The following is a 21283-nucleotide window of genomic DNA, read 5'->3' as shown; positions in this document are numbered from 1 at the left end:
GTGGGCGCTCACGTCAGGCTGAGGGGAGGGGGAGGGGGTTCGCGGTGAAGCGAGTGAAAGAGACATGAGGCAGCCCGGCTGGAAGCGTGAAAGAGTTCGGTGGAGGAGTGAGTTGTAGAGACGCCGGCGAGCAGGACCTTCTCCTGCGGGAGAACGTGGACGGCTGGGCTCCTGCTTTCCCCGCGCGCACTCCTGCCTCTTTCAGCACCCTGAGCGGAGAACAGTTCCCAGCTCCCGCAGCGCTGCCCAGGGATACCGCCGGCCGGGGTACCTGGAGCCTCGCAGGGGTTCAAGGGCACCCTTAGAGAACCCAGGCGGAACGCTGCCTCTCCCGTTTGCTGTGCAAGTAGACACGGGGGCAAAGCATCCAGCGGCCTCGGGGAGCCCTAAAGAAACCGAAGCAGAATGTACCAGGGACACATGCAGGTAAGACATTTCCACTGAGCTGGAAAGAAATCCTGGGGGCTAATTTAAGAGCAGACGAGTCACCAAGTTACTGTGGTCCATTGCTGCCCTCACATAATTCAACAAGTGAAATGGTGCAACATGACCGTGACATTTCTGATGAGTGTTGTCTGTAAAACTAGACGGGGGCCAGAGAGGTTGGTGAGGAGAGATCTCAGAACTTCGACTGGGGGAAGTTTGTGCTCTGTGCATTCCCTGAACCTGTTCCTTTAACCAGGTTCAAGGAATCCAGACGGAGGAAACCCCGGAGATGACCGTGCTTCTTCTGTTGTAATCCCATTGATGCATCTCAGCATGTATGTCAGCTGAAGGACAAACAATAATAGGAAAGACACGGCTTTTCCTTTAGCTATCTTCAGAGGTTTCTTTCTTGACAGTTTGAACACGTTGCCACTTTCCTCTTAATGTTTGGGGTGTCGTTTTTCTAAATAATTAGTGCTGTATTTGGCCCCCTTCAGACGTTGGGACATTGTCACCTACCCCAGTTGTGACAGGATGATTTCAGAGGATAAATTCCCGAACACATGTCCCAGCGACTCTAATGTTTTTTGAGGGGAGGTGCTGCCATTGGTAGTTATTAATGACCATCTGAGCTGAGCTCTTCTCTCTGATGCAAAGACTCTCTTGGGCAAGATTACTTTAACCTTGACTCTAGTACTTATTCACATGGTTGGATTTTCCTTTTAAAACCAGGTGTATGTTTTGGAGAGGGGGAAAAAAGAAAAGAAATACTAACTCAGCTTCTTAAAGTCTGATCTGAGCTCTTTTTTTTGCTCTAAAATGCTTTAGTCATCAGGTCTGATGTTGGGGTTTCTTTTCCCTTCCAAAGCTGTTCTAATAGAGTCATCATATGAAGCGCCTTCACCACAGAGTGTGTATTATGTGTGAATGCTGAAGATGTTGTTTTGTGTTGTTTAAAACCGTTGAAGATATTTTTTTTAAATATGTTTCTGTGTTCATGCCTTAGTATTGCCCAATATTTAATTTTCAAGTCTCTGTGGAAATTCTTTTGGACTATGATGTACTTTTAGATCCAACAAAGTATTGTATCATATTCATGAGTTCTGTTAAGAATACTGAATCAGCACTACCAGAAATCCAAAAGCATTTCCCATATTATTGACATCATCCTGTTTTGAAAATTATTAGAGTTATGTCACATTTGATGTACAATAGTTAGTGATTGAAACAAACTTCTAAATTTGTATGTATATATAAATATATAATTAAAAGATCTGCAAGTTTTTTATAAAAGATACATGAATTGAAGAGTTTAATAAAGAGACATTCAAGTAATGACTGCAAAAAATATTAGTAAAGGATAATTACTATAGCCTTATGGTTCAGCTGCTCTGAAAAGTGACACTTTAAATTTTATATATTCTATATTTATTGCCTCTTAATTGTTTTCATAGGGATAAAAGGTCTTAATAAATAGACTCAATTTTCAGAAAATTATTCATTTGTGTAAAATCCATAAGTGAATACTTAAGAAAGAAACTTCCCACAGTGTGTTTCTGTTGGTAGAATATTTCATTGTGAATAAATAATTGAAGCAATAACCTGGTAAATTTGGGCACCAAAAAAAAATAAATAAATAAACCCCCAGTTATCTGAATATTTTAAGGGAGGATGTTACTGAAACTTAAACTGTCTACACAATGTCTGAAGTTTTTTTATTTCATTTTAAGAGGGAAATGTAAGATTCTGAATTTGTTTCCAACTTATTGTCTTTTGCCTGTGCACTGCTGGAAATAGCAAATATGATAGCTCGCAGTAAAACTCACAAATCTTTGCTGCCAAGCTTAACTTGAAACGTTACTAAATAAAGGCTGTAATCAATATGCTTGCCAAAATTTACCAGAATTTCAGAACACAATACTTTTTTTCTTGTATACTTTTCACTCTTAATGCTAAACATAAAACTTGCAAGCCCTTTGGAATTGTTTAGTATGCAATAATATCATCTGTGTTGAGCCCCCTCCCCCAAAATATAGCTGTTTACAATCACATTTATACTGTTTGCTTACGTTTTTAGCTCTTATCCTTTTTCCAAAGAAAGATATTTAACCTGCAGTCAAAAATCTCCATTGTGTTAATAGATTAGATAATCAGTTAACATTATTATCCTGTGTATATTGATACTAACAACAGACAGGAGAAACACAGGCCAACATGTTAAAATGTATACTGATGAAAAATCTTTATATTTGGTAAATTGAACCAAGGGTGGACAGAATTACTTATATTACTTTCAACTTTAGAGTTAATTTGAAACACTAGTTTTACTTAACTGATACCTCGAAACAGGAATAAAATAGAAAATCTTTGCAATCAATCATTTGCTCGTGCCTTCTTAATTCTTAATTCTCTTTTTTGTATCCAAAAGATTTGAGAATAAAATGCTTTGTAAATAAGCAACCTAGAGTAGGAAAAGGTGTTCCTCATGAAACCTTAGCACACTGTCTAATTTGAAGCTCCCGTATTGCCTTTGGTTTTGAAGCGTAATGATTTTGCAAATAAAGTCTGTTCTTTTGAATATACATAATTCTTCCATGTTATCATTGAGCTTGAATTAATCTTAGAAATAATAACGTTTTCAAGCATTCTATTTGCTTTGCTTGGAGACAAGGATTCTGAAGCTTTGTTTGACATACTTTGGACATATTGTAAGGAAGGATTAGTCCTTGGAAAGGGATGTCATGCTTGGGAGGGTGGAGGGACAGCACAGGAGAGGAAGACCCTCAGTGAGATGGATTGATTCAGTGACTAGGGTAATAGGGGTAGGTGTGCCAGAGACAATAAAATCGGCACAGGACAGAGCAGGGTTTAGGGCTGTTGTATATAGGGTTGCTGTGAGTCACAGGTAACTTGATGGCACATAACAACAACAACAACAGTTCATCAGAAGACAAAAATTGCCATAATTACATTTTCACTCAGAACTTAGCAGCATATATTTCTTGCGTTCCATAGTAAATGCTACAGGTGTGTGTATGTGTGTGTAACAGGGCCCCAGAGTTGTGCTATTTTATTTTTCCAGCTGCCTTGCCAGTTAATTCCAAGGGGAATTTATCTCCCCAGCAACTTAAGCCAGGGTTATTTCTTCAGTGATTGTTTTTGTTTCTTCCTTTTCTAACCAAGGGGCTTGCCAATGACTAAATTTACTCAGGTGTCAGCTCCTAATTGAAGACCTATGGTCTTAATCTCTCTGGTCTTAATCTCTCTGTACCTCTATGTGTTCTGTGCTTTAGGGCTTAACTTGAAATGTACATATGAGTTAGCACTATTGATTAAAAGAAAAAAAATTGTGTCTCTGAATTTCTAAATGTTTCCTTAAACAAATACATTTTTTGTCTGAAAAGATATCAATATATAGAAACATAACTTCAATTTTGAAGTAAGATTTGCTTTTTTATTATTAATAAAGTATCCCCTGTAATTTTTGTTATAAAGGAATAGTCATGTTAGAAGGCAATAAAACTAACAAATCAAGCTTTAATTGTATCTGATCCGCACTGTAGATGTTCAACAGAGACTTGGGTTTTATTGTTTTCCCTTTTCAAGATGATGAGGAATCACTCCACATCCTTTAGTTTCCTAAGCTGAATATTTAAATGACAAAATGTGTAACTGGTGCTTGATTAAGCACTTGCTGATTAGACTTGATGTACAAGGGAATGGAACTGCCGCCTGTTCTTACACCATTATCATGATTGTTACTTTGTTTGAATCAGTTGTTGCAGTCACTGAGTCAATCCATCTCTTAAGCATCTTCCTTTTCATTACTTATGTTCAACTTTACCAAACATGATATCCTTCTCCAGAATACATTTGATGAAGTCCCTCCACATTTATTTCTAAGAAATATTCTGTCTGTACCTCTTCAAAGACATATTTTTTCGTTTTCTGACAGTCCATGGTATATTAAATATATTAGTAGCTCTAAAAGTAACTCTTTTGTTTGTTTTCCCTCAAAGGGTTTTGTACATTTGTCTTTATTTATGCCTTTAAGCTTTTTATTAAAATTTGCATTAAAGCAGAAAAGCTTAAATAACATAAATTATGTTAATGCAATAGATCTACTCCCTGAAGATTCATTTAAATTCACTAAAACAAGGCACAAAAAAAGTCAGTTCAAGATAGGATCGTAGAAGGTTGTTTTCAACATTCACAACAGCCGCTTTTCATAATTGAGACTGTCAGCAGAACTGTCGAATAGATAGCATTTGTCACTGAGATCTCCATCTTTCTTACAGGCCATTTTCCCTCGTCTGATGCTACTATTTTCTTTCTCATTTCTTTATTGACCCTTGGATAAAATGTTAACTGCTAGCATAGATATAATTAATATCAGTACATTAAATGAACGGCCCACAGTGATTTTTGTATTTTCAAATGAGAAGCTTTGAAGAGTAATTTGGTCAAAGTGGGGTGACTTAAAGGAAACTTGGAGATAAAGCTATTGCCTTCTTCTCTCTCCCCCAGCACAAATAATACCTGTCCCTCTTCCTCAGAAGTCTGGCCATGCATAACAGTGAGCATTAGTACAATGAATTTATTGGCAGAAATATTACTAACCATATTCTATTTTTTTTTAAAAAAAGAGCTTTTGCAAAGTCAAGCTGATGTTCAAAATTATGCACCAGACTCCTGCAAGAATTTTCAGTGCCTTCTGATACACTCACATGCAAATCAAGTTTTCTATAGACTTAACTTTTACATCTGTAATATTTAAAAATTCTAATAACTTTTGTAGAATATTGAAAAATACCTGATTGCCCTGAAAATCCCATACCCCAGCCCTACTGACCAAGAGTTTGTGTTATAGAAACACAATATGGTCTTCTTAGATTTTGTTTGTGGTTTATAAACATGCTCCCTGAAAATATGTGTTTGGAACTGAAAATTCCAGCATCTGAATGTTTTGCCTATAAAGCAATTTTTAAAGTAAAGAATAAGAAAAGATTGCACTAAGACTTGTTAATTTAAAATCCCAACTCTCTAATATTACCACTGCCAACCCTGGAAGCACTCAGATGTGATGCACCATATCGTCAATACATCTGGCAGACTAGTTTTCTACTTTTCATTGAGATCACGTATGCCAACACTGGCATAAGATAGTGCTGTTTAAAGGTTTTATAATTTAGAATTAACTTCTTTGAAACATTTTTACAATAACCAATGTGGCATTTCCTACTCTAAATAGGAAGGTGAACGCTAGCTTAACGCTTCCTTATTAAGAGACTCAGGTCTAATCCTAGTGTTTTGGAATATCTAAATACTCTTGTCATTTAAATCGTCCTGATGAAGAAAATGAGATGCCAAGTTTCAGAAACACTTTTCGCTTCCTTATAATGTATAATTTGCAAATGAAACAAGCATCTTTTAGTATGTAATCCACGCTGTGATGACCATATTGTCATATTGACAATGTTTGTCAGTCAGAGATGCAAGTGCTGTAAACTGGGGGTTACATTTCTTTCCCTGAGCTTTTCTTCATTAGGTTCCACCATCCCTCAACAATCCTCTTGAATAGAAATGTCAAATGGAAGAACTCCACAGCCAGTACACACACATAAAAAAAAAATCTATTTTCATGCATCTACTCCTTACTTGAGTTCTGGTGTTGTGGAACATGGTGTGTTGGGATTTGAACCCACTAGCCATTCTGTGGGAATGAGGACAGTTTTCCCCTGTAAAGATGTATAGCTTTGGTCAAGGGTCACCCTGAGTCAGAAGCAGCTGACAAGAGTGGGTTGTATTTGGTTTGGTGTTGGGTTCCCCCACTCCCAATCCTTAGTTGTTGACTATCTCTTTATCTGGTATTACAATAGTAAATATATCATACCATCTAAATCTTCTGTAGACCAATGATCCCTTTGGAAACTCTATGAACATTAAGAAACGATGATAATTATAGAACAGCATTTGGATCTTTTGTTCATAGGGTCACTATGAGTCGTGCTCAACTCAACAGCACTTAACAACAACCAACTGGTGACTTATATTGGACATTTATGAACACTGAGTTATAAAGTGAGCTTGGGCAGACTGGCTCTCAGTGGTTTGGAAGTTATCTAAAAATAATTTGTTATTTTTTAAAATATAATTTTCCAAGGAGTTTGAGTAGCTTAGTAGTAAGATAAGAGTTGCACTTTGAACCCAGAGCCATATGCTTCGAATCCAACAGCTGTTCTAGAGAGGAAAGCTGAGCAGTGAACTCCTGTGTGACTAAGAGCCTCTGAAAACTCGCTGGAGGATCAGCTACAAGTCGGTTCTGATCTAACTGTAAAAAAAACAATCTGTTGGCTATGTAATGTTGTAATCCTCCTCCTTCTTGTGGTCTATATGATCATCCTCCATGTTCATTTAATGCTAATTTTCACATAATGACTATCCATAACCTTGTCAGTAAGTGAGTAGTGGTTATATTATTGTTATAGAATATAAATAGGAAGAGAGTTGATTCTCCACTGATTAAATATCAAGAACATTATTCAATGCTCAGGATACTAGAAGACACACTGCTAATCCTGTCTTATAATGCCATATTTGACTTATTTTTGTTAGAAATATCCCTAATATTTCTCCTGTTAATATTTCATTATATAAATGGCCAGTATCATACTCTGTGAGATTTCATTAAATATGTCGTCATTATGGATTAATTTTTTTACACAATTATGGTTAGAAATTGCATAGATGAAAAATAATGAGTTAATTTTAAATAGGTAGAGGCTGCTTACTCACCATTATGTTCAAAATAAGCACACAGAAACCACCAGCTGCCTTCCAATGGTGTGAACCTGAACCCAGTAAGAGAGTTCTCATTGCAATATGTGCACAAACTCCCCAAAGCCCCTCCAGGAAGGCCCAACAAGCCCAAAAAAGTCAGACGTAGACTAACAATATTTTTTTTCCCAACTGAAAGACCATATGGTGAGCTGTGAATCATGATGAGTCCAAGAGAGAGTTGCTAGTGCTGTTCTGTCTGAAATCTACCTAAGGAACCGTAGAACCCCCACTCCCACACAGCTTCTTAAAAATCTTGTGGTTCTTTAAGCAACCAGTGTGAGAGAGCAGTTCATAGTCATGTATGTTGTGAGTGATGGTTGAAGGAGCTGGGAATGTCTGACTTAAAAGATTTCATGAGAATATGTGACTTTATGTATAAATGTATGGGTTATCATACAGGATCAGCAATCAACACAAAAGGGGCAGTTAAGAAATCACATTGAGTAGTAGTGCATTGAGTACCTCTGTGGCAAAAGACTTCTTCAGAGTTTTAAAAGGAACGATATCATTTGGATGACTAGGATACATCTGGCTCAAGCTATAGTCTTTTCTAAGGAAGAAAAAGGAAGAATTAGTGCATTTGGGCTGCAGTTTTGACAAAGAATATTGACTATTCCTTCTACTACCAAAAGAACAAACAAAAAGTCTTCGTAGAAAAACAGTCATACTGTTTCTTAGAAGGGATCATGGTAAAACCTTTTTTTACTCTCTTTAGATACACCACTAGAAGAGACCATTATCTAGAAAAGGACATCACACTTGATAAAGCAGAAAACTAGCAAAATCTAAGGAAACCCTCAATGACGTGGATAACACAATAGCCACAGCAATGCAGTCAAATGTGCCAGCAGTCCTGGAGATGACACATGACTTGGCAACACTTTATTCTGTTATATATAAAGTTACCATGAGTCAGAGAAGGCTCAAAACTGACTAACAAGAATGTGTAGAAAGAGAACTCTTTTTTTTTCTTAATGTGAAATTTATTTTATTTTATTTTTTTTCTATAATTATATTTTATTAATTTTCATAAACATTTACAGAGATTTTGGGTTTCCATTCATTCATTGTTGCACTATTCTCTCTACCCTCCTCCCAATTTGTTCTTGTCCAAATGCCACAGTGCTTGTCAAAGCCAGTTCTGATTAATCTTCTTTGTCAGTGTGTCCTTTGCCATTCCCTATCACTCCTCCCTGAGAGAGACTTCACCTTGAGTCATAAGGAAAAGGGGATGGCGTATTCTCTTAGCTACTTCCTGCTGAAAAGGGACGCTGTGGGTTTCAGGGTGAAGATCTTCTCTCACTACTCTAAAGGGCCCCTTTGGCAGTAGGAAACACATAGACTATTATGGAGATTGATTTTGGAATTTAGATGCACTCTTATTGATTGTGCTTGGCCATACATGTTCATATCCTTGAAGATGTATCATGGGGGTGTTGCAACCTAGAAGACACAAATTTGACTAACAAGTTATAAGTACATGAGTCCAAAAATTATGGAAAAGTAAAAGAAAAGATTCTTTCATTGTTTTACAAACCCTCCCCCAGGTCCCCTCCACCATGTAGCCCTCGCTCTAGTCTCCTGTGATGACAGAAATACCTAGCTATATATCTCTTTTAAACAGTTTTCTCCCTCCTCTGTTTCAGTGCAGTATACATTACTGAACCCATCTTACTCAGTCTCTCCTTTCTATACAATTAGATTATAACTAGGGAGCTCTGGTGGCCTAGTGGCAAGAAGTTGCACTGCAATCACAAAGGCACACAGTTTGAATCCTCCAGGGCCTCCCTGGGAGAAGGATGAGCAATCTCCTCTGGTGCAATTAAATGCTTCTGAAAACTTGCTGAAGGGTCATCTATGGGTCAGTTCCAACTTGATGGTACACAATAACAACAGGATCATATCAAGATGAGGTAAAAATATTTTCTCAAGTTCACAACAGTAAGAAGGCACCGGATCCAGCACTCACTTACCTATTTGGAAATGGTAGAGACCTAGATTGAAGGGAGAGCTCACAAGTGAGTAGAACACAGTGACATTAAGCATACATGGGCCTCTGTACCAAGACCATTGTACCTTGTGGGAGGAACTCTGTGAAAAAGACTAAGAGAACGATCAAGGTATGTATAAGGTGTGTATAAGGTATGTATAAGGGGTGTGTGTGCATCTTTATTGTGCCAAAAACAAGATTGTATGTAATGAGAAACTGAAATCTACCACTTCCTGAAGGAATATTCCCTGGTCATCTGATGATCATGAAAATGGGCATCCAGGTAGAGTATGCCAACACCAGCATGCAGAGTGACACAAAGCAGTAGAAGATTAGAAAATACAGAATCTCTTTAATAAAAAGCCATGAAGAAAAAGGAAAACCTGAAAAGATGCTGCTGCTAGAACTCCAAAGCATTCCTTAATCTCATTTCCCATGGCTTAACCCACCCCCACCATGTGCATGCATGCACCTATCAGATCCTTCATCTGAGTGAGCAAAGAGTGTGCAAGCATGTTCAAATTTGCATGATCTACAAACTGAAATTTTTCAGACTTGAGGGAGCTCTGAGGGTATGGTTGGAAGGGAGCTGTACTGCTAATTCAAAGCTTAGCAAGAAAAAAATGGACAGTCTCCTCTTGTGAGATTTTCAGCCTCTGAAAACTGACTGGAGTGTCCACTATGTGTTGGTTCTGACTCAACAATATTGAGCATATGTTGGTTTGTAATTAAACCTGACACAGATTTTCCCTTTATCAAACAGCCTTTCTGACTAAAAAAAAAATCTTCCAACTCGTGACAGCTCTACAGGACAGGATAGAATTTCCCCCACAGAGTTCCCAAAGCTGTAAGATTTATGGAAGCTGACTGTCGCATCTTTTTGCTGAAGATTAGCTGATGGGCTCCAACTACCAATCTTCCAATTAGCTACTGATATCCCCTCACTCTTCAGCTCACTGCCATCAGTCAGAACAAACTCAGAGCTGATCCTCCCCTGGATTTCCAAGGGTGTACGTCATATAGGAGGAGGTGGTCCGTCTTTCTCCTGTGGAGCTACTGGTGGACTCAAACCTCCTGGAATGCTCGGCCTTTGTGTTAGCAGCACAACTGCCTACAAACTTTTTACCCTATATATTCAAGTTTCCATTTTATCTTCTTTCTGTTATTAACCCAGTTAACATTTCTAGTCCACAAAATACAAAAAGTATATATTCAAATGGCTTAGAAGTTGAAGAAGGTATGATTCAACCACCACTCAGACCTGCAATTTGAAGTAGAACTGATAGATGTCAGATTTCACAAGAGGTAAATAGTTGAGCAGGTGATTGTTGTTGTTGTTGCTATGTGCTGTGGAGTTGTCTCTGACTCATAGCGACCCTACGTACAACAGCTCTGAACCCTGCTCTATCTTGAGCCAATTTCATTGTCTCCAGCACTCCTACTCCTATTACCCCAGTCAATGGGTCAATCCATCTCATCAGCTGTCATTAAATTGATTTGGACTCATCGTGACCCCAGATACAACAGAATGAATGAAGTACTGCTATGCTGCAGAATCTTCACCATTGCAGTGGGTCTGCAGCCCATTGTTGCAGGTCTGGTGTCAAGTCATCGCCTTGAAGGTTTTCCGCTTTATTCTAACTCAGAAAGTATAATGTCCCCTGGAGAGTAACTCCTCCTTATGGCATGTGCAACATAGGTGAAGGGAAGTGTCCCACAATATTCTCGGAGAAGCAGTATGGCTGCACTTTTTCTAGAAAGGTTTGTTGTGTTGGGAAGTCCGTAATATATTCACTATTTTTCACCAATTCAATACATCAAATTCTTTTTTGGTCTTCATTATGTATCATCCAAGTTTTACATGAATATGAGGTGATTGAAAATACCATGGCTTGGGTCAGGTTTACCTTAATTGACAAAATGATATCTTTGCACTTTTAAATAAATTTTTGTAGCAGATTTGTTTAGTGCAATGCAGTGCTTGAGTTCTTGATACTACTTCCATGGGCATTGACACATCTCTCTTGCCTCCATTTATCATGATGCCATTTGTGGGTTCAGTTGTGAACATATTTTAGGGTTTTCTTATGGTGAGGTATAATTCAAACTAGATGTCCTAGTCTTTAATCTTCTTTAGTAGGTGCTTCAAATCTTCTTCATTTTCTGTATGCAAAACTGAAGCTTCTTTTATATATCAAAGGTTGTTAATGAATCTTCCTCAAATCCTAGTGCCTTCCTCTTCTTCATATAGCCCAGCTTCTTAGATTATTCACAAGTAGGGCACACATATAAATCCCTTCTAGTCAGTTAGCCAGGTAAGTTTTTTCTAACTTTCTTTAAATAGATAAGTGAACACCTCCAGCATTTTTTCCATTTGTTGAAACATTACAATCGAGGCTCTGTTCATTCCTGGAGCCGAGTTTATTGTCAATGACTAGGGAGCTCTGAAGACATAGTGCATAGGCATTGCACTGCAAATGTAAATGCCATGCCTTTTTAGTGGTTTGGATCCTCAAGCACGTCCTTGAGAGAAAGATAAATAATCTCCTCTCACAATTGATAGCCTTAGAAACCTAAAGGAGAATCAGCTGTGAGCTAATTCTGGTTTGATAGAAATGAGTTTTGGAATTTTGTTTGTGTTTTCTTTTTTTTCTTTTAGTGCATCTTGGACTTCTTCCTTTATTACGACTGGTTCCTTATCATATACAACTTGCTAAAATAGTTGAGTGCTAACCATTTTTTTGGTTTTTTTGTACAGTGATTTTGTATATTTCTTTCATTGCCTCATGATGTTTCCTTTGCCATTCAATATTTGGCTCGTTCTTCAGTATTGCAACCAGCAGCTTTATTTAATTTCTTCCTGCATAAGAAATTGTAAGCATATAAACAGACACATGAAAAAATCTTCAAAATCCCTAGCTCTCAGAGAAATGCAGATCAAAGCAACTATAAGATATAATCTCACCCCAGCAATAATAACAGAGTTCAACAGAGCAGCACACAACAAAGGCTTGGGAGGTTGTAAGATTGGAACTATTATTCACTGCTGATGGGAGTGCAAAATTGTGTAACCACTATGGAAGAAAGTCTGATGATCTCTCAAAAAATTGAAAATAGAAATACCATTTGACCAAGCAAACCCACTACTGGGAATATGCCCTAAAGAAACTAGAGCTGCCACCCAAACAGATGTATGCACACCCATGTTTCTTGCTTCATTATTCAATAACAAAGAGAAGGAAGCAACCAATCCAAGTGCCCATCAACATATGGATAGGAAAACTATGGTATATTCACACAATGGAATAGTATGCAGCACTGAAAAACAATGAAATAGTAAAACATTACACAACATTGTGACCCTGGAGAACATTATGCTGAGAGTGAAATATCTCTGCACAAAGGACAAATACTGCACAACACAACTGTCATAAAGCAGGACTGATATGGGGGATTGGGGAAAAGCATGAAGAGAGTGGATACATAATGAACAGGACACTGGAACAAAGGAAGGAAAGAACTATTTAAAAGGAATAAATGTTTAGGTATTATTTTTATATGACAACAGTCCATAATAAGAGGTGTATTGCAAAGTGCACTGGGGAAGAGGGATGGAAGGGATGAGGGTGGAAATTGTGCAATGAATGAATATTTATTTTTAAAAATGAAGTGAACCAGGGGAAGAAGGAAAACATGCAACAATGAATGAATGAAAATCTAACTTTTCTGTAAACTTTCATTAAAATAACAATTTAAGAAATAAGTGGAAAAAAACCCCACAAACCAACAAAAGAAATTCCAAGTATATTGATCCCTTTTGTTTTTCTCCTTCAAAATCTCAGCACATTTCATTATAAAACTTGGCTCTATTATCTGGTGACAAGATTCTCTTCCAAATCTTCACCTCTTTGGCAGCATCATCATTTTCTTCATTCACTTTACCTATTCTAAGTTATTGAGAAAATTTCACCTTCTCTTCTAACACGCATATTGTATTTTTCTTTCTTTCTTGTCTGATTTTCTTCTTTTTTTATTAAAAAAATTCCCACACTTTCCTTCATTGACATTAAGTTTCATACAATCATACTGATACATTGTGTTTAATAAAATTAATCACCATTGGACTATGCCCACCATTACCATTTTTCAGGTCCTCACTGGATCTTTTCCATTTTCTTTATCCCCTTTTTTAATTGGCTTTTGCTTTCTTCCTGTATGATGTTCACAACAAGTCTGATGTTTGGTAACTCATGTTTAATACATCAAATCTATTCTTGTGATAGTTTCTGAATTCAGGTCAGATATTTTCAAGATAGTCATTTGGCTTTGTTAGACTTGTTTTCATCCTCTTCAGTTTCCGTTTAAAATGACATGTGAGCAATTGACAGTCTATTTTTTTCCCCAGTCGATCTCACTGTTGTTCTTACTGGTGGTGTTGAGTTTTTAAATTTTTCTTTCCCCTGATGTGGTTATTTGGTTCACATGCATATAGCAGCCATGCATGGTTTTTTAAAGGTCTGGGTAAAAGAAAAGAAGCTATGATGGCTTAGTGGTAAGAGGTTGCACTACCAACCCAAAGACACACAGTTTGAATCCACCAGATGCTCCACAGGAGAAAGATGGACATTCTCCTTCCATGTGATTTACTGCCTCTGAAAACCTACTTGAAGGTCAGCTATGAGTCAGGTCTAACTCAACAGAACATAATGAAACTATAAAGGAAGAGAGTGTTGGTAGCCTACTAGATAAAGAGTTGCACTGCTAACTCAGCGGCAGGAGGTTCCAAACCACTAGCTTATCTGTGGAAGAAAAATTAGCAATCTCCTCCCATGTGATATAAAATCCTCTGAAGACCCACTGGAGGATTAGCTGTGATTCAGTTCCAACTCAAGAGCATATAACAACCAAAACAATATACATAAAGGAAGAAGTCTTTGGTTGTAAAATACTCTATTGTGTGTTCTCCAACCTCATTTCTGTCACTAAAGCTGTATTTTTCAAAAACAAATTCATTGTTTCCACTTTTTTGCATTCCAATCACCAGTTATATTAATACATCTCATTTTCATGTTTGATCAATTTCATGCTTCAGAAGTTAGTAGAAACCCCAATTTCTTCATATTTGGCTTCAAATTTATTTGTTTATAGCAAGCAAGGTTGTATAATCTTCATTATCATAGGCAGTTAATGAATCTTCCTCCAATCCTGATGTCATATTTTTCTTCAGATAGTATAACTTCTTAGATTACTTGCTCAGCATGTGTGTGCAGTAGTTATGGTAAAAGGATATAACCCTAAAGCACATCTTTCCCAACTTTAAATCATGCAGTATCCCCTTACTCTGTTTGAATAACAGACCACATCCCACATAATCACAATTAAGTGTTCTGGAAGTCCTAGCATAGTCATTGCTATGCTAACCATAATTGTTATGATCTAAAGAGTCAAATACTTTGTCATACTCAATATTACCAAGAGGGTTTTAGAAATAAAGAAGCACAAGACCATCCCAGATCTTTTAAATCATACTGATTTTTTTTTTTACTGTACTCAGTGATTCAAATGCACAGTTATGCTTGAGAAGCACTAATGTAACACCATAGAACAGAACTTGAGCTATTGAGCTGAGACCTTGAAAATAGCTCATTATGGGTAGCTCTCTGATATCACAGAGCCATGATGTGATCCTGAAAAAGAAGCTGCCCAAAGAAGTTATCACAATTATGCATGAGTAAACTTTCTTCTTTATATTGGTTTGAAATTGGTCTCACTATAACATCCACCCAATCATTTCTAGTTTATCATCCAGGAGCAATAAACCTAATATGCTCATTTGAATAAAATAATCTTTCTGCTATTTAAAAATTGTTATAGCTTCTCTCTCCTTAAATCTTTTTTTCTCCATGATATACAACCCAGTTCACTCAGTTGTTTCGTATAATGGCATTTCTGATGTTTTATGGCTCTGTAACAGTATGGTTCTCCAAACAAGACACACTTCTCAAGATGTGATCTGACCAATGTCAAGTACTGACTGTCTGTTTATTGCTTGAGAAGGACATTTATTCAGACAGCCTAAGACCACTTTAGTTTCTTTTTTAACTTGTTTTCTAAATTGCCTTGATGTATTCTCTGAATCTCTTGAGAGTTATTTCACTGGTGTTTGAGCTTTACACCGGAGTAATCTTGGATACAAATGTGCTGATTAAAATAATCTAGTTAACAATTCCTTTGTGCTTTTATTCTGTGTTTCCAACATTTACTCTAATGTTTAGTTTTGGGATCACAGGATCCTGGATTTAAAGATCTGTCTATCTATCTATCTATCTATCTATCTATCTATCTATCTATCTATCTATCTATCTATCTATCTATCTATCTTCTGTTCAAGCACCTTATTTCAGAAATGAGAAAACTACTGACTGAAAAAAAATCCCATGTTGGTTATTTAGCAGAACTCATACTGGAATGAAAACCTGCTGGTCCCAATGTACTATTCCTGTTACAGTTTTTATTACTTAAAGAGCTTTGGTGGAATATTGTGTAAAATATTAGGCTTCTAAATGAAAGGTTGGCACTTCAAATCTATAGCTGTTTTACAGGAAAAACATGGTCAGTCTCATCCTGTAAAGATTTATAGCCTTAGAAATCTGATGGAGGATCACTAGGAATCGGGACCAACTCAGTAACAATGAGTTTGAGGTTGAGGTTATTATTCTTTGCTCTTAGGGACCTCTGGTGGCTCCTCTGGTAAAGAGTTATGCTTCCTACCCAAAGGCACATGGTTCAAATCCACCTGCTTCTCCTTGGAGAAAAATGGGCAATTATTTTTTCTCAGTATAATTAACTGCTTCTGAAAATCTGCTGACGAGTCAGCAATGAGACGGGTTTTACTGGATGGTACACAATAACAACAATTCTCTGCTCAGTTTTACTTTTAGATCTTCCAGAGCAGATTAGAATTTTCCTAGGGTCTCAAGGATGTAAATCGTCACAGAAGCCAACTTTCATGTCTTGATACCGAGGAGTGGTTGGTAGGCATAAGCCACTGACCTGTCAGTTAGTACCTGAGTGCTTTAGCAACTACACCAGCAGAGCTCCTTTAACTGCTGTATTACCTGTTCATCTGGAGCCCCTGTACCTCGTGATAAAGAGTTGCACTGCCAAGCCAAAGGCATATGATTCAAACCAACCGGTCATTATATGGGAGAAAGATGTGACTTCTACTCGCATGTGATTTACCGCTTCTGAAAACCTATTGGAGAGTCAGATGTGTCGGTTCCTATTCAACAATACATACCTAACAACAGCCTACAAAAAGAAGAAGACTATCAATGAGATGAGCTGATACATTGACTGCAAAGATGGATTTACAGTCAGGAGAAATTATGAGGATGGTTCCACACTAGGCAGTATTTCTGTTTTACTTAGTTTGCTTTAAGGTGGAGTTGACTTGTCAGCATCTAACAACAGCAACACGTAGTGCAGCATACTGTATTTGCTTCATTTTAGCAGTCATTTTAGTTGATGGTAAAAGAAATTTTGACCTGAAGTGTCTTTTAAGAGTAGAATGAAGTGCCATGAGAACTTGTATCATTTCTTTTCTTAGAAGTATTCACTTTTAGGTCTCATCTTTAATGAACTAGATGTACCATTTGAGTAGACTGATTTCACAGGATCTTGAAACTAGATGCCAAAATGTACAAGCAAATCAATCAAGGATTCATAGCTATAAACAGCAAAAACTGGAGCTCACCTAAGCAGACAGGGTATTTATTAAAAAGGTGTTTGGAAAATATAAATCGATCAGCTGATGAAAAAGAGAAAATCACCATTTTTATGTTGTCATAGCAAAAACTGACTAAGCAAGAATGATTAATGGATGCTGAAACCAAGAGTGGGAGTAGTTTGATAAAGAATAACATATTTACATAGTATTAGAACACAATCCATACATTTAAAAAATATATTAATTCTTTAGTAAAGAACCCAAACAATTGCTTAACTAGTCATCAAAATCAGCCCTTCCTATAAAGGACAAAAAATTTCCTGTGTGTCTGGATATGATGCTCTGAGAAGTACATGTGACTTATGTATGTTCCTGCCAAGATGAATAAACTAAATTTAATTGTGATGAAACATCAGATAAATCTGAAATGAGGAACAGTAAATAACTATTTTTAAAAAATATAAGTATGAGAAAATAAAGCAAAGATGAGAGATATAATATTAATTATAGGAAAATAAAGAAATATGACAATTAAATGCAAGATTTAACCCCCAGATTAGATCATAGGCTAAGAAAGGACATTTCTATGAAAAATGTTGTTGGTATAATAGACAAAATTAGAATGTGAGCTACCATTTAGATTAATATTCTATCAATAAAAAAATTTCTTGAACTTTCTAACTATACTGTTGTTATGGAAAAAAGTCTTTGTTTATAGAAAATATGTGCTGCAGAATGAGGAATAAAGGTACATACTAAAAATTGCTAAATCTGTACATGAGTATATCATATTATTCCCTAAATTTTTCTGTAAGTTTGAGGTTATTTTAAATTCAATTGTTTTAAAACTAAATATGAAGATTCTCACCACTCATCAGCCTATTGACAGCATCATGATAGATGATGAAGAGATTGAGGTTGTTAAACGCTTCAGTTTGCTTGGCTCTACAATCAACACTCTTGGAACCAGCAGCCAGGAAATTAAAAGACAAATTGCATTGGCAAAGTCTGCTATCAGAGATCTCTTCAAAGAAGAGTAACAATGTCAGTCTAGAGACTAAGGTGAGTGTGACACAGGCCATGGTCTTTGCAATTACTTGGTATGCATCAAAAAGCTGGAAAATGACCAGGGATGATAGAAGGATAATTGATGCCTTTGAGTTGTGATGATGGAGAAGAGTATTGAGTATACCATGGACTGCCAAGAGAACAAACAAGTTCATCCTGGAGAGGATGAAGCCAGGCTGCCCCTTGGAGGCAAGGATTCTGAAGCTTTGTCTGACATACTTTGGACATGTTGCAAGGCGGGATCAGTCCTTGGAGAGGGACGTCATACTTGGGAAGGTGAAGGGACAGCTCAGGAAAGGAAGACCCTCTATGAGGTGGATTGACTCAATGACTGTGGTAATGGGGATAGGTGTGTTGGTGACAATAAGATTGGCAAGGGATAGAGCAGGGTTTAAGGCTATTGTGCATACAGTCGCTATGAGTCACAGGCCAACTTGACGGTACATAATAGCAACACATGTTACTCATAAATATAGAATTATTAAATACACATTTTAATAAATATATATTTCTTAAATAGATCTATATAACTTCTCACAAATTTCACCAAACTAGGCTGAACACATCGAAGAAATGAAGCGGGCAGGGGACAGACTTCAGACAAAGGCATGCTCAAGTCAAATTCTGAAGCAGAATTTGCCCTCATTAACAGAGAACATCAGAACTTGCACTCCTAATACTGTCGAGTTGAACAATGGTTCAAGCGTTACATCACTGCTACTTCTGCTCCTGCACAGAAACCCACTTTCGGTGGGTTCTGCTACTTAGTGTGTCTGGATGTCTTCCCTATGTTTGCTTCTTTGTGTCGTCAATTCCCAATTTAAAGTAGGGCAGGAGAGGCAGGGCTTGAGTCATACATATATACTCTAGCTGCAAGAGCGTCTGGGAAAATGCATATCTGCCTGACACTAAGTAGATAATTTCCTAATGATAGGAAGAGAGTTGAAATATTAAAAAGCTAACAAAAAAGTAAACTAAATGTCCTCTATAACATGAAATAGATATTGTTTGTGAGTGGAATAAACACCTATCTTTCTCTTGCCTTAATTTGGGTCCAGCCTGTCTTAAAGAATAAGAGTTAAAGGAAATAATTTTCTTTAAGATCTATGTGTATTTAGAATACCTGCCATTACACACAGGTATCCAGGAGAATATAGTATCTTGATTTATTAAGCCATGCATCAAAAAGAGAGTTGAAAGCAGAATGATACCTCTGTCATTCATCAAATATTCATCTGCTGCTCACTCCTATCATTCTGAGAGATTGGAAGGGGACCTATGAATAATATAGCAATTAATCAGGGAATTAAAATACATAACATGTACTTTAATGATAAGAACATCTTTTTGCTCTATATACAGAAATTTAATGTGGAAAAACTGAGCACATTAATGTTTTATATTCATCTAAAGGATGATCATAATCAAGACATTCTGTGAATTTGAGTCATTAATATTGATATAAAGTCTCTTATATAAGTCTTTAGAAAGATTGTTGTAAAACACAAAGAATATATTCTAAAGCTTGAGGCAAAATTAAATTAAAATGGAATTTTGGTGATATAAGGGCTTTAGACTTTCAATAGCTCTGCTTTGTCATTTAACATAGGAAGAAGTGGAGGATTAGGTCATGATGACTCAGTCTGCTTAAATCCCTTGCCTCTTTCTAAAGTGGAAACTGAGCATTGATTGTGTAGTAGATTACCTATTGGAATACTAACTGAAAGATTGCTCATTCAGATCTACCAGTGACACTAAGGGAAAAGAGGATGCAAATCTGCTCCATTAAGATTTCTAGTCTGGAAACTCAGTGGAGAATGAGCATGGGTTGGAATTGACTTGACATTAGTCAGTTTGAACTTGGTCTCCAAAATGAGGTGGATATTTCATTACTCTCTTGAATTGTATCCCATAAGTAAAAAAGTACCAAAACATGAATAGCTTGTACTCAAGGACAACATAAAATCAATTCCATTTTCACTGCATGTTAGTGGTGTGTTCTTGGTTTAGTAATGTATCCTTTCTAAACCACACTTTCCTCATTTGTGATGTAGACATAATAGATATGCCCCTGCTTTGTGGATAAGTATTTTATCTTGATAAAATTGGTAATAGAAGATAAAGGGAATCATAATATTTGCTTAAGGGAACTTAACTTTCTAAGGCCTTTTAGAATTTACAAATTATTTCACAAACATTATGTGTGGAGTAAAACTTTTCTGTTTCCCCAGTCTAGAAATCTTACCATTCATATACTTAATCTTTTTAAGAGCTCTAGTGGGGTTTCTAAGGTTCAGATTCGCTCTAACAGAGAAAGATGGGGCCTTCTGCTTCCATAATGATTATAGCTTCAGAAACACATTGAGTCACTGTGAATCAGGATCAACTCAACAACTGAAGGCTTTTTCAGTGTACAAATTTTTTTTTAAAACTGTCAACACAGAACCATTTCAGGATATGCATAAAATCAAGAATCAATGGTTCCAAGGAAAGAAGTCTAAGCTCCACTGAAGACACTGGTGAAAAATAAGGCCTCAGGAAATGATGGAATACAAGTTGAGTTGTTTCAGCAAAAGATACAGTCCTGGATGTGCACACTAGTCTATGCTAAGAAATTTGGAAGACAGCCAGCTGACTAGAATAGATCCATTTGTTCACATTTGCTTAAAAACAGAATTTTATATTTAATATAAAATAAAAATCTTAAAAAAACTGTGATCCAACAGAATACATAAATTGTTAAACAGTATGATTAATATACAGGTAAAATCACGGAAACAGCCCAAATACCCAACCACAATGGAATGGGTTGAAAAATTATGATATATTCCCACAATGGAATACTATGCAGCATGCAGGAGCAATGATTTTGCAAATTACTACCTAACATGGGAGGAACTAGAGAGCATTATGCTAAGTGAACTCAGTCTCATAAGAATAAATGCTGTATAAGATTATTATAGTAGAATGAGTGCAAAGATCCAAAGCGGGGAGAGGTGGGCTTAATCATAGGGTCACACAATTTGATGGGTGGAGGGAGGGGTGGGTAAAGGAAAGGGGAAAGATCCAGTGTGAAAAACAATGTATACGAACTTTATGAACCTTTTATGTAAACCAGTATAAATTTTTTTTTTAAAAAAAAGAATAAACACATTTGACTTAGAGGAAATACAACCAGGGTGCTCTTGGGAAGGATGGTGAGACTTTATTTTACATAATTTGGGTATATT

The 21283-nt window shown here is 36.8% G+C and overlaps 1 protein-coding gene across 3 annotated transcripts in view; it reads left to right on the top strand.

The window, feature by feature from the left end:
- The first annotated feature begins 88 nt into the window (after positions 1 to 88).
- Positions 89 to 21283, top strand: part of PEX5L (peroxisomal biogenesis factor 5-like) — a 408894-nt gene continuing 387699 nt past the window's right edge. For 2 of the 3 annotated variants that reach the window (XM_006884038.1, XM_006884034.1), the window contains exon 1: positions 89 to 426. In XM_006884038.1, the coding sequence (XP_006884100.1) occupies positions 406 to 426 (21 nt within the window). In that variant the 5' untranslated portion in view covers positions 89 to 405. The remainder of the gene's footprint in view (positions 427 to 21283) is intronic. The other variant, XM_006884036.1, reaches the window with a different exon arrangement.

The sequence above is a fragment of the Elephantulus edwardii genome, unplaced genomic scaffold, assembly GCF_000299155.1.
Source record: "Elephantulus edwardii isolate Elephantulus edwardi_28Jun2011 unplaced genomic scaffold, EleEdw1.0 scaffold00031, whole genome shotgun sequence".
Lineage (NCBI taxonomy): Eukaryota > Metazoa > Chordata > Mammalia > Macroscelidea > Macroscelididae > Elephantulus > Elephantulus edwardii.
This window is presented reverse-complemented; position numbering and strand designations above follow the sequence as displayed.